The sequence below is a fragment of the Myodes glareolus genome, chromosome 12 (assembly GCF_982192425.1).
Source record: "Myodes glareolus chromosome 12, mMyoGla1.1, whole genome shotgun sequence".
In the NCBI taxonomy this organism is placed as follows: Eukaryota; Metazoa; Chordata; class Mammalia; order Rodentia; family Cricetidae; genus Myodes; species Myodes glareolus.
Window position 1 is genome coordinate 31,824,504 of NC_142037.1, and position 13,649 is coordinate 31,838,152.

At 47.5% G+C, this 13,649-nt stretch overlaps 1 protein-coding gene across 6 annotated transcripts in view; it reads right to left on the reverse strand.

The window, feature by feature from the left end:
* The window catches only part of Ptk2b (protein tyrosine kinase 2 beta), a 126,844-nt gene that overhangs the window by 25,165 nt on the left and 88,030 nt on the right, over positions 1 to 13,649 (reverse strand). For all 6 annotated transcript variants that reach the window (XM_048421737.3, XM_048421736.3, XM_048421735.3 and 3 more), the window contains exons 3-8: positions 12,849 to 13,027; positions 12,269 to 12,356; positions 10,401 to 10,480; positions 901 to 963; positions 655 to 709; positions 101 to 241 (exon numbers count right to left, since the gene is read on the reverse strand). In XM_048421737.3, the coding sequence (XP_048277694.2) occupies positions 101 to 241; positions 655 to 709; positions 901 to 963; positions 10,401 to 10,480; positions 12,269 to 12,356; positions 12,849 to 13,027 (606 nt within the window). The remainder of the gene's footprint in view (positions 1 to 100; positions 242 to 654; positions 710 to 900; positions 964 to 10,400; positions 10,481 to 12,268; positions 12,357 to 12,848; positions 13,028 to 13,649) is intronic.

Here is a 13,649-nt window from a genome sequence, read left to right on the forward strand (position 1 = left end):
CCCCTCCCACTCTCCTCCCTCCCCCACACTGGCCCCCTGGAGTCCTATCCCAGAGGCTTGGGGGTCAGGCAGCGTGAGGTTAAGAAGAAGAGGCCATTACAATGAGCTCGCAGCGATAGGTCTCTTGGTCGATGTTGGCAAAGCCTGCCAGGGTATTGAAGAACTTCATGACGCATTCTTCCTCCCGGAGTGAGGCATACTGCTGGAAGGTCTGCTGGATCATCTTCCGGAACTGCTTCGGCTGGGAAGGGGTTGGGCAGTGCTGAGTCAGTTCAGGTTCCTGCCTTAGGACTTAGGGAGGTGCTCCCCACTGCTGCAGCACGGCTAGCAGGGTCCACCCTGGCAGAAGCCCCAGGTGTGTTCCCTAAAGCTCACAACTGTCTCTACAGAAGTTCACCCGCACCCTGGGAGGGAAGGCAGGAGACATGGAATCTTAGGACCCGGGCCATAAAATGAATCAAGTCTCTGAGGCAGTCTTGAGCCAGGTGTATTTCATCCTGATTCCCAGGCCCGGAGAGCCTACCACAAACACATCAGCTGTCTAATGTCTGGTAGCCTAAGGCCATAGGTTCTCTGCTCCCGATGCGCTGGCTCTTATCCCAGGACACACACTGAACAGGGCTTACCGGGCTCCTTGCCTTCTGCTTCCCTCACCTTTAAGTTTTCCTGCATCTGCTTCGGGAAAAACAGGTCCAAACCCACTTCTTTTCTGAAAGAAGGAAAAACAGAAGCTGCATTTGACAGACACACTGGACTTCTGGCCAACCAAAAGGAGGTAAGAAGGCTTTGGAGTCCGGGGAAGTGAGCCACAGGGCCCTGGGCTGGGGAGATGGACAGGTGGACAGGACAGCAGGAAACTGGGGGAAGGGTGGGGAAGGCCATGCCCAACGTGGAACTTACTCCAGGAGTTCAAAGTTGGACTTCTTGTCCAACGCGTTGTGAGGCATGTCCTTGAAGAATCTCCTGGGGAGAGAGAGACAGAGATAGCCTGGAGAAGGGCAGGTAGCTGGAGGGGGAGATCCTCAGAGGAGGGCCTCCAGTGTCCATGTGTTGGCCTATAAGCAACTTTCTCTACCAGATATCGGGACCACGGGAGTGGGGGTGGGGCAGATTCAAAGAGCAATACAACCAGATATTTATGAAACTGTCAGGAAAGAGGAAGCCAGCGAATTTCTTTCCTGGGAGACTCTAGCCTTTGCTTTGGGGCTTGGGTTTCATGGTTGTACAACCAAGAAAGAAAATAGCTCTATCAGCATCAGTAGAGACAAACAAGCCTTGGGCTCTGAGGGCAATGGCACTCGCCACCAAGCCTGAGGTCACACGGGATAAAAGGGATAAAAAGAACCGGCTCCAATAAGTTGATCTCTTACCCCCACTACACACACACACACACACACACACACACACACACACACGTACATATGAAATGTCTAAAAGCAATAATCTGCAGCAGCTTTCAGCCTAGGGACATCATCTCCCAATGTGGGTATGTATGTTCGCATTTCCATCTAGATAACTAACTGTAGTACATATAAAAGTTTAGAATTCACAAGAAAAAAAATGACAATAATAATTCTGTTGCCAGGTAATATAAATTTCCCATCTTTAAGTCATGCATCTATATAATAATACATGCTAAATGACTATATACTATGTATTGTGACTATATGAGGTAACAAGGACTATACTGGAAAACAATAATGTGGAATATAATAGTACAAATCATAATGATAGCTTATCTGTAGCAATTGTGGTTTTAATATGAGACGAACTAGACAGTGCCCCCAAGTACACCGGACTTCCTACACTGTCAAGGTCACTGTGGCTACTAATCAATCATCAGCTATTGTAGATACTGTCCTACTCTTGGTCTTCCATTACAGTCCCTCAGAGTCCCTTTAGCGCGATGTTTACAGGTACCTGGCGATCCTTCTGCACTAACACTGCGAGCAGACAGGTGTGCGGGAATACGAAACAGCGGCCCCAGCTCTCTGGGACATAGAAATGCTCTGGCTCTCTGGCTTCCACTTTATTTATCTAGGCTATTTAAGATCTGTGTCCCCATGTGTGCTGGCACATGCATGCATGCACTCTGCTGCCTGTGGAGGCCAGAATAGGGGGCCAGACCCCTTTGAGCTAGAGTTCCAGGTCTTCGTGAGGAACTCGGTATGGGCGCAAAGGGCTGAATTTCAGTTCAGTGCTTAGTAAGCACTCCTAACTCCTGAGACATCTCTCCAGATCCTACAGTGTTTTTTCTTGGTAGGTTAAAAGGCAAACGTAAACAAGGCTGTGAAAAAACTCAGGACCCCACGTATTCCCATACTCTGGGAAAAAAAAGAACACAACACCATGAATCATAGGAGAAACACACCCCACCCCTAATGTCCAATATGGGTCACTCGCTTCTTAACAGGTTTTAAGACTCAGTGACTTGGAATATACTCTCAAACACACTATAAAGCCATAGAAATGATTACCTCTTGATGAATATTAATAGTAATTTTAGAAAACCAAATGCATTGAAAAACTTCTGAATAGACTTGCCTCTTGATGAGGCCATCCCTGGTTAAGTGAATTTCAGGTACTTTTAGGGAGCTTTTTCTTTTCCTTTCCTGCATGTTCTTAGCATTCCATAGTAAATTAGCATTACTTGTTCACATGGAAAAAAATTAAGGTAGTGAGTATCATAAGACCAGGGGCTATGTAAACCTCCTAAGGCCATGGTCTTGAGAGGAAGTCTGCCCACCATTACATATGGACTTCATGGATAGCCCTATTCCTTCCTCTTAGTGATCCCCTGGGGCAATGAACACTAAGATCCACCCCTTTCTTAGATATCAGATCTATGAAGGGAATGTTTTTCTATGAACTTCCCACCTTTTACACACACACACACACACACACACACACACACACACACACACTCTTATTTTTCTTATTCAATCAAGAAGGGGCGCATTTGACTGAGTATAGTGTGGCCAGGACAATCCATGATTGCCTGGGGAATACCACTGAATTCTAGCTAACAATAGTGAGAGAAACCTCCATCCTACCTTCTTCCAAACAGAGAGAAGAGGTAGAAAGTCTTAAACCATATCAAGTGAAGGGAAGCCAGGAAACAAAACAAAGAAATTAGGCTAAACCTGGAATTTTAGCATGTAGCAGGAGGGTCGAAAGTCTGAGGCTAGCCTGGGCCATAGAGCGTGTTCCCGGTCAGGCTGGGGTACAGAGTGAGTCCCTGCCTTAAAACTAAACTAAACTAAAACCCGTAGTTGTGTTGTATATGCTTGATTTACCAAACAAATTTCTTGCCTGGGCCTAAGTGTCCTCAATGGGGCAACCTGACCCTATCCCCTCCCTCCCCCAGCCTGAAACACTTGTCTATATCTGGAGGTGCTTTGGATTGCTGCACGTGGTGCTGGCAGCATCTAGAGATGTGTGCTACAGTTTGTACACATGGAGACAGTATTGTGACAAGAAATCATTCAGCCCTAAGTGTCCCTAAACGAGCACTTAGGAAATGAAGAACCATGGCTTGTCCCCTCCCCCACTTCACTCTTTGGGTTTGGCTAGAGCAGTGCCTAGAAAGGGGGTGAGCCTGTGGAGGGTAGGTCTGAAGGCTCAGAAATCACAGGATGGCTGGGTAGCAGGAGGAGCTTCAACTCTGAGATATAATGGGCCTGTCCAGGGTGACTCCACCCTTCACCGAAGTGTCCCTGTGGTTAAGTTCTCTAAGGTCAATAGTGGAGGCTTTAAAAGTTTCCCAGGCTAGTGCCACCTGCTTCCCAGAACATTCCTAGTAAACCTCAGAAGAAGCCCTCCCAGAACTGTTCTAGATGGTGTGGTTGTTCACACTCCCCGGAGGACTAAGTGAGTTACAACACGTGCCCTAGATAATGCACACACTGGCTTGCTTCACAGAGCTGTGTTCTAACGGTACAGATGTTGACTGTCAAGGAACCAACAAAGAGGATTTTAGTTCTATCCGAAATACCATTGTGGTAGTTGGAATGAGAATGGCCCCCATAGGCCCATATGTTTGAATACTTGGTCCCCAGTTGGTGGAACTGTTTGGGGAGGATTGGGAGGTGTGGTTTTGTTGGAAAAGGTGCATCATTGGGGGCAGGCTTTGAGGTTTCCAAAGACTCTCAACATTCCCAGTGTTCTCTCTGCCTTGTGATTGTGGTCTCACAAGAGACTACTCGTGATAGCTTGACAAAAAAAAAAAAAAAAAAAAAAAAGAAAGAAAGAAACCACTTTCTTCCCTTGTCCTACGAATCTGCCTGAAGTTAAATTGAAAAGTATTGTATTAGTCTCCTTGGAAGAGGATATTTCAAGATAGCCTAATATTGACTCTGTCACATGATTATTAGTAAGCACTTGCATGCCGGTCTACAATGAAAAGGAGCAAGCATGACAAAAAGAAATACTCACATATAGTTTAAAGAGAAAAAGAAGACTAGGAAATTTAATGTTGGAGTCAAGGCTTGTCCTAAAAGAGATAAGGAGAGGCTTGACATAAACCAAAATAAAGAGAGGATGCTCTCCAGCAAGACCCCACACAGTTCAGCTTCCAACTCATAAAAAGAAAAGGCCAGAGGACTTTTCTGCTACTAAAAAGCAATAACAAAGAAAATCTTTTGCAAATGTGATTCAAGGAGCCAGGCTCTATTCACATGGGAAGTCAAACCTGGCAGTGCTGTCCACATTGTCCTGGATCCAGAGTTATGAAGGATACATGTGTAAACGGGCCATGGAATCTCCCCCCATGGTTGAGGAAAGCCACTGAGGTCAAGTGTGTCGCATGGGAGCTCCTGCATGGAGGCCACTGCATGAGGCTATGAAAGTGAAACCGGATTGCTCTGGAGATCCCAACATGTAGGAGATTTGAGAGCCATGAGACTCTCTCAGGGAGAGAGTGACATACAGGGAGTGGAAACAACTCAAGAGAGCGTGTCATAGTCAGCAAATCCAGAGGGTTAAAGTTATCTAAGCCCTCTGATATTAGACACAGAGCAACAAGATTTGGAATTTTCCCTTCTAGTTTTCAGTCTTGCTTTGATCCAGTATTTTCTCACTGTGCCCCCTTTCCTTGCTTTTGGAATGGTAATGTATATTCAGTTCCATTATATGTCAGAAGTATATAATTTGCTTTTTTATGTTATATGTGTTTACAGTTAAGAGAGTGCCTTGAGTCTTCAATGACTCTGGACTTTTAAAACTGTGTTGAGACTGTGATAGATTATGGGGACTTTTGAAGTTAGATTAAATGCATTTTGCATTGTAATGTGACCACAAGCCTATGGGGACCAAGGAGAGGAGTGTGGTGTTTTGAATGAGAATGGTCCCCATGGGCTCATATGTTTGAATGGTCTCCAGTTGGTGGAACTGTTTGGGAAGCATTAGGAGCTGTGGCTTTGTTGGATGAGGTATGCCACTAGGGATGGGATTTGAGATTGCAAAGCATACAAAAAACTAAGACACCAAGTCATTGAAGCTTTTCCTTGCCAGTGAAGACAGAACCAACCTCAAGTCAGGGGTCTGACAGATGTCACAGTCTAACTTGTGGGACAATGCATGAGCCAAGGGAAGTGACTAGAAAAGGTTTCAAGATACAGAGACTCTTGGTTGACTCATCATGGAGTGAGGGTGACCATTTCCTTAAACAGATGTTTCCTAGACCTGCTTTAAGATTCCCTCTGCAGATAAAGCTAGGCAGCTAGCACCAACTCACACAGTTTAAAGAACCCAAATACGGAAGCATTTACCTCCCCATCCCCGACTACCTTGTAATGTTAAAGTGTGAGAAGAGAAATACGCTCTGTGTCCTGCTGCACATTGGGGTGACTGAAGCTAACAACAATTTAATATTTCAAATGCAACAGGAGAGGATTTGAGACATTCTGACCATAAAGAAATCACATATGTTGATGGATGCATACAATCCCTGTGTCATTCAAAAACAAAACTTAGAAATGGAGCCTTTCTCAGGCTGAAGAGGGGAATGAAAGAGTATGCCAGCCAGAGGGATGAACCCTCTGAAGAGACTGTCCTCCCAGAACAAGTATGGGTGATCCCTTAAGGTCACTTGGGGGAACAGCCTTTGAGGGATGAATGAATGGGATTTGAGATTTGTGATGAAAGAGATATGTTCACAAAATACTTAAACAGTACTCTTAAGGAGCTTTGAGCTGGGTGTGATGGTACACTATACCCCTGTTATCCCAGCACTTTGGAGGTAGAGGGATGAGGATCGGAAATTCAAGGTTGTCCTCAGATACTTAGTGAGTCTGAAGGTGACCTGAGCTACGTAAGGCCCTGTGTCAAAAATGAAAATTGAAAACATTAAGAAACTCAAAACCAGAAAAAGCTTTAGAATGTTTTGGAATGTGGCGAATAGAACAGTATTGAATTAGGAAAGGAGGCTCAGATAGCCCCAGTCTCCTGCCTTGAGTTTTCACAGCTTACTCTTTCCATCCTGACGGCCCTGTAAACTGGTCTTAGAACCACCATAGACAGAAGTACCTAACTCAACCGTGCTTCAGTCCAAACTCTGTTTCCAGTGTTTGGAGCCATCATACATCATTCAGAGCTCCTGGAGGGCAGAAACCCTGCTTTCCCCAGGGACTCTGTGCTGAGATGTTTCTGTTTGGGTGGCTGTCGAGGAACATCCATCACTGAGTGAAGCTGCACCTGCTTGGAGTGCCTCTTCTGCTGGCTGGTTCTCCGCAGGCTGAGCCTGCAATTCTGAGAAGCAAACACTAGATGGCAGTAGTCTATGTGCAGACTCATGACAGATCCACCCTCAATCCCCAGGACTAAAGAAAATAAAGACATGCAAAATCCACTTGGCACTAATAAAATGTTAACTTGCTATCAACATTTATAGGTTAACCACAAGGTCAGATTCTTTCTGAATCAAAGCAAGGTGAGTATTCTTTCTCGAATCCTAATCTTAACTCATCAGTCACTTCCTAAAAAATCCTGGGTGACACATGCACTATGATTCTTTGGTTCAGAAAATTCTGTTGTTACGCTGGGTGTGGGAGGTGCCAGGCACAAGTATAAGTGTCCCTGGTAGCCTCGGGTCACAGAAGATAAGTTATTTGGTATTTCTGACTAATTTCTAGCGGATGGCCCATGAACTTCATATTTTAGTTTGTAGTAGGACATTTACACAATGTGAGGTATTTGGCATCTATAATAAAATAAATAAATGTCAGTTAGCTCTCATTTCAGTCACGTGACAGTCTGAGAAAGGCAGCACCATGACGACAATCAAAAGATGAGTGGTGGCCAGGGTGGGAGAGGCCAATGGATGACGGTCAGAGCGGTGAAAGTCCTGCCTGCCATTTCCGTAGTGGGCACATACCCTTGTCCACACTCACAGGCTGTGCGACACCGAGGTGAAGTGTGATGTGAGCTGCGGGCTTTGGGTGACGCTGGGGCATCTGTGGGTGGTCGTCGACTGTAGGAATCACGCCGCTCTTGAGACACACTCGTGATAGGGAAAGTTGTGTATGTTTGGGGCTCAGAATCCATAAGAAAGCCCTGTGCCTTCTGCTTACTTTTGCTGTGGACCTAAACTCCTCTAAATAACAACAAAGACGAGTGAGCTGGGGCGGAGGGGTCCGTTCCGGTGCTAGAGGGCTGGCCTGGCATACATGAGATCCTGGGCCACAGTGCAATTAAGAGCAACAAGAAAAGGTTCTAGCCTGCCCACTTGGCACAAACATGGAGGTAGGCTGCTTGCTCCCCCTCAGTTTTCTCCCATTATGCTTACCCTTTAGGTACATGCCAGGGCCTGTGACCTCCTCCTGGTCCCTCTGCCTCTCTTTAGGACTTTCCAGATCCCAGACCCCATCTACAGTCAACAAATAAACAACTGTCTGTCCCTGTCTTTGTTCTAAGGGCTCCGAATCTTTTAACTAACTCGGGCTTCCCAACAGTCCTCCACGGTGCTCTTCCTAACACCATTCTTGCTTTAAAGATGAAGAAATCAGGGCACAGAGAGATTAAGTAACTTGTCAAGAGCAGCACAAAATGAAAACTTAAGAGTCCTGTCTAGGCACCTCACTTCAGAGTCTTTGTTCTTCCCAGTCAACCCAATTCTTCTCAACAGGAACCCAGGCCCCTGAGGTCTGGTGTCACCAGCCTCCTGTCCTATGCTGGTATCATACGTCTTTAAGCCAGGGAAGGATATGTTCTTTGTTTCCTGGTGATGTCATTTATCTGTAGGCAGCTTATGCAACCCTTGATCTTAGTAGAATGAGGCACTACTATTCATGATTTTTCAGCAAAGAACCACAGTTCTAGAAGGTTTCGCCTTATTGTCTGATTTTCAAAAATGTGCCCTTCTCTTAGTGAGAAATGGTGGTAATCTGATTGTAAAGACCCACTCGCCACATCACCATGGAAACCCTGCATTCTACCTTGCCATCTGACAATCACTGGGCCCAAAGTCTACCAGGTTTACATAGATGCTTTCCACACCCACTCTAGAACACCACATCCCTAGCCCTGAGTCAGAGCCTGACTCTCTATGAGGCTTAGGGCACACATGGCAGGGTGTTGGGCCAAGAAACAAAGATTTGGGGATAACCCTAAGGTGACGAGGGAACAGACTCTGGAACACCGTGCACTCTCGATGAGCCTGTCTTCAGAGGCCAACTCAGATACCTCTCTGGTTGTCTAGCCCTTGAGTGCCACGCTTGACATTTGGGCTATAACCAATACCAGTTTGGAGATGGTTGGAGAGAGTGAGAATATGAAGTAATTTGCCAGCAGATCTGAATGGGGGCTTACTGGAGTCTCAAAGTGAACCACAATCTAGCATGGGCCCCAGGAAGACAAAGTTCAACAGAACTGCTTTTCCAAATGGTCTCATTTCCAAGAGGAATCCTGTAGTACGTGGTGCAGGCTTCAGGACTTCAGCAGACCCAGAAGACAGACAGAGGCATATGTAACAAACTTCATGGCATCTCTGGTGTTCCAGCTCTGATTATCCAAGACAACAGACCCTTATGGTGATGTTGATGGGTCCTTGCTTGTTGGTACCAACTGCCACTAGTTGTAAGGCTATGAAAAGTCCCTAAGAGGCCAGCAATCTTAGCTACTCAAATCAATGAGGAACCTTCCCCTTCTGCTTGCACAGTCTCTTCCTGGAGCCCATCACCCTCTCTCCAAGGCCCCAGTCCCACAGAAGTGACAGCTGAGTTCAATCTTCAGTTAACTTAGAAGTCCTGGGTAGCGTCAGAATTCTCCCCAGAACTGGGACAACTGGAAGTAACACTTGGTCAGGGTTTCCCTGGCAACAGTCCTGGAAGTCTTCTGGCAATTTCAAACGAGGCTGACTACATCTAAACCTTCCCCAAAGGTCCCACACAGGTCTTGTAAACCACAGGGCTAAGGGTGGGCCCCTAGTGTTTCTACCTCCCAGGTGACCACAACGTGCATGCCGTCAGATGCTGAAGCCACTATTACACAGACGGGGGTGCAGAGCAGGGGAGGGAGATGGAGTGACAGATGGATGGTCAAACTGAAGGCGTTGTGGCCTTGGTCAAGAACAGGCTAAAAGCGCAGGCTTAGCCACGGGATCCTCTTCTACCTCAAACAGCAATGGGACCCAACAGCTAAGAGTAAAATCTGGCTTCATAGACTGTCCCTCTGGCTCATGCTAATTATGTCATTCTAATGATGTCATCAGCCTGCCATCATAATAGTCATTGTTTCCACTATCTCATACCTTGTGGTTCTCCACCCAAAGCTTTTACGTCCATGGATCCCTGGGTCTGGAAATGCTCCAGTCCCCCCACCCTAACCTCACCCATTATCTTTCATTTCCTTTGAGGAATAGTTCGAGTTTCTTTTTCCTCGTTAATGTCTCCTGGTAGAAGACTGTTTGGGGCATATTCGTTCTGCCTCCGATTATAATTAACTATGTACACATGCCACCTCCATACACCGTGAATTAGAAGTCGTGGTTGGATGACATGTTAGCATACGTTCAGATTGAGTACCTATCTCTTGGAGCTTGAGATGCAACAATAGGCAGCCCAAATTGAGATCCCCACCTTTGGGAGGTGTTCTAGACTCAGGCTACCGTCCCAGAAGCATGTCTGAATCACTGAGTGATAGCAACAGTGATGGGCAGGCGGGAGAGACAGGCAGTTCAGAGGTAAGGGCAGAGACAGGCCAAGACAGGGCAGGAGACCAGACCAAGCAGAAGTTGCCCTCCTCCCATGTCTACCGTGAAGACCAGATGGTGAGGCCTTCAGAATGTTAGCCTCGTCTCCTCTTCCTGTTCTCGTATACCCACTTTCACTTCCTAGAGGAGGCACAGGCCAACGAGTCCAAAGCCAGCACTGTGCTCTCCCTCAAGAGGGCTCACAGTTACTTACCTGAGCTCCAGACAGCCGAGCTGCAGAGCCATGCCTTCGCTGACCTTACTAGCATAGCGTTGCATGTAGTCGTTCCGGAGCTGAAGGAAGAAAGGCCACGGGTCAGACTCAGGCCCTCAGTGTTCCTTTCCAGAGCACAAGCCCCGGGAGGTAAACACGCAGATGCCTCCTGGGCTATGTCTCTCATGCATATGTTGGTGGGTTGAATGGGAATGCCCCCCCCTCAGGCTGATAAATTTGAATGCTTGGTCTCCAGTGGGAGGACCTGTTTGGGATGGGTTAGGAAGTACAGTCTAGTGGGAGGAGGTATCACTGGAGGCAGGTTTGGATATTTCAAAAGCCCAGACCATCTCCCTCTTTGCCTCTTTCCTGCAGATAAGGTTCCAAGTATCAGTTAGTACCCCAGCGCCATGTCTGCCTGCCTGTTGCCATGCCCCCCACCATAACGATCTTGGCCTCACCTTCTGAAACTGTAAGACTGATAAACTCTTCTATAAATTGCCTTGGTCATGGTGCCTCCTTACAGCAATGAAAAGGCAACTAAGACAGTTTGCTACCATGGACTAGGGCCTCCATCCCATCTCCCACTGCCAGTTTGGAGATAATAAAACTGAAACCAGGTCTAGTGGTTCAGGCCCATAATCTCAACCTCTCTGGATGCTGAAGCAGGAGGATTGCAAGTTCAAGGTCTCTTTGGGCTATGGGAGTTTGTCAAGACCATCTCGATCAACTTAATGGGGACCAGCATGGTGACACGTGTCTTTAATCCTAGTACTTGGGAGACAGAGGCAGATGACTCTCTATGAGTTCCAGGCCAGCTTGGTCTACACAAGGAGCTCCAGGACAGTCATGTTACATAGACAGACCCTGCCTCAAAAACCAAATAAAATAAAAAGGAGATGATGTGGTGATGGTTGGGGGAGAATGGCTGAGGATTCAGCTTAGTTAAAGAACAGTTGCCTAGCAGGTATTGTGTCCTAGGTAAAGCTTTTAGTATTGTAAGAAAAAAGTAAAAGAGAAGGAAGGTTCATAGTAAGTAAGAGAGATAAATGAAGGAAGGATGGAAGGGAAGGAAGAAAGAAAGGAGAGAAGGAGGGAAGAAAGGAGGAAGGAAGAAAGATTTAGGGGAGGAGTTGGTAACTTATCTAAGCCCATGTTGTTAAGTGGTTATAGATGTCACTCAGAGCTCAAGGAAAGCCTAGCTTCATGTCTGGCCAAGGGAGGTGCAGGCTAAGACCAGAAAGCAGCTGGTGGTGCCTGCTCCATCCCCGCTGCTCGGAGCATCCTCTGTGCAGGTGGAGCATCCTCTGTGCAGGTGCTCTGTTGGGCATGCGAAGGAGGCTCAGACAGCTCAGGAGAGCCAGCTAGCACACTTGAGAAACTTCTGTGAGCTGGTGGGTGCTATGTGGTAGCTTGAAAGAGGCCACAACAGGAGCATTTACACCATGAGAATTGGTAAGAACTACAAGGCGTGATTGGTTCTTCCTCAGGCCAATTCAACAGCATCCTGCTATGGACATCACTTGGTCCTCACGACAGCTCTCTAAAGCAGATGTCTTTATGATTATTCTAGACTTAAAGAGGAGAAAGCAAACTCATGCAAATGAAGCCCCTGAGAATACCAGGGAGACTGGTGGCAAAAGTGGGCTGGAAGGCACACCTCACTGCTCATGCGCCAGCCTGCTTTTTCCTGCTTCACTAGCCAGGTACCTGGTCACACAGAAGCACAAGAGGAGCTGGGGGCATAAGAAACAGCCTCGGTGGGTGGGAAGCCTTCTACAGGGCTGGGTTTCATCTTGCCACCTCCCCTGCAGAGAATGGATGCACTCAGCATTTAAAGTGTTCTGGGACACCAGGGCACTTTTCACCTGTTGGTAAAAGTACAGCAGTGTGGTCCTGTCTTCTTTCAGACTCTCCATGAAGTCTTCTGGCAAGTAGCGGATCTGAAGGTCATACCTATAACAACACAGACTCTGGTAGACACGGGAGAGCCGAACTCCCAAGAGGGGTCAAAACTACTCTACCCTTCAGCATGCAAGGGTATCCAGGAGGGCTCTGCCCATGGATCTAGATCAGTTTCTTCTTTTCCTGTTTTTGACTGGGCAGAGAACCATGCCAGGGAAAAGGTCAGCAGGCCCTGGGGTTCACAGATAGCTAGCACTGAATGCCGTCTCTTCTCCCCAATGGAGCTTCCTTAGTTCAAAAGTCAGCCCTTGACCTGGGTTCTTCTCCCTTCCCTCCCTCTGCTCCTCTTCACCATAGCACCAACAGCATCTGGTCTGGGACTGTGCCTAGGTATTGTCCCGCGATGGGGATTCGCTATGAAACCGGGTGAGATTTCGTAAACACTCACATCAGGACACCGTGGGAGGACTAAAGCTAGGAAGCCACTCCAGTTTTCTAGATTCTGAGCTTTGGGAATGCTCGAAGGGAGGGTGCCATTCCTACCTCCACTCAGCTTCCACGTGTAGACATTCATACTTGTCCTGCACCTCGCCCACCGTCATCTGTGGGTGCAGCCAGTGGATCTCATCTGATTTCATGTGCTTCAGCCTCAGCCCATAGCATTCAGCCAGCTGGATGTTGGGCCCGATTCGCCCACTCAACAGGATGGAGGTGATGATCTCCTAGGGAGGAGACAAGAGGGCTAAGAGTCGGGGTGCCTCCCGCTGGGCCCTCACAGGCTCCCCATGCACATCCTCTAACCCCGTGTGGCAATCTGTCGCGAGTATTTTTCATCTCAGGTTCTCTAGCAGTTAGCGCAAGCCTTGGTACACACTGTGTTCTAGCCGATGAATGAACAATTTGGCAAAGTGAGACAGACAAATAGAAAGAAGTGGGAGGAGAGAGCAGAAGTGAGGACAAGACGCTGAGGCTGAGAGCACAGATCAAAACAATTAACGCCAGCTGAGCATGTGCCCCGCGACCAGCCCCTTCTGGACAGTTTCCAGTCTAGCCAGCAGGCTGCAGTACAGGGCCAGGCTCGGCTAGGTCTTTCCCACACATGACTTCACTGAGTCCACGTGACATAAGGAAGCGCGTGTCACCACTGCATGATAGCTGGCAAAGAAACCCGATGCTGGAGCTAAGCTGGTGTTGTGAGCCCTGGACCTTTGAACCCGAGTGTTCTGCTTTGCCAAGCTGCTTTGCCAAGCTGACTCAGGGCACCGCAGAGCTAGAGGAGGGAGAAGAATGAGAACGACTTTGAGGAGCCGAGTGGCACATTGCCCACACAGAAGCACGATCTCA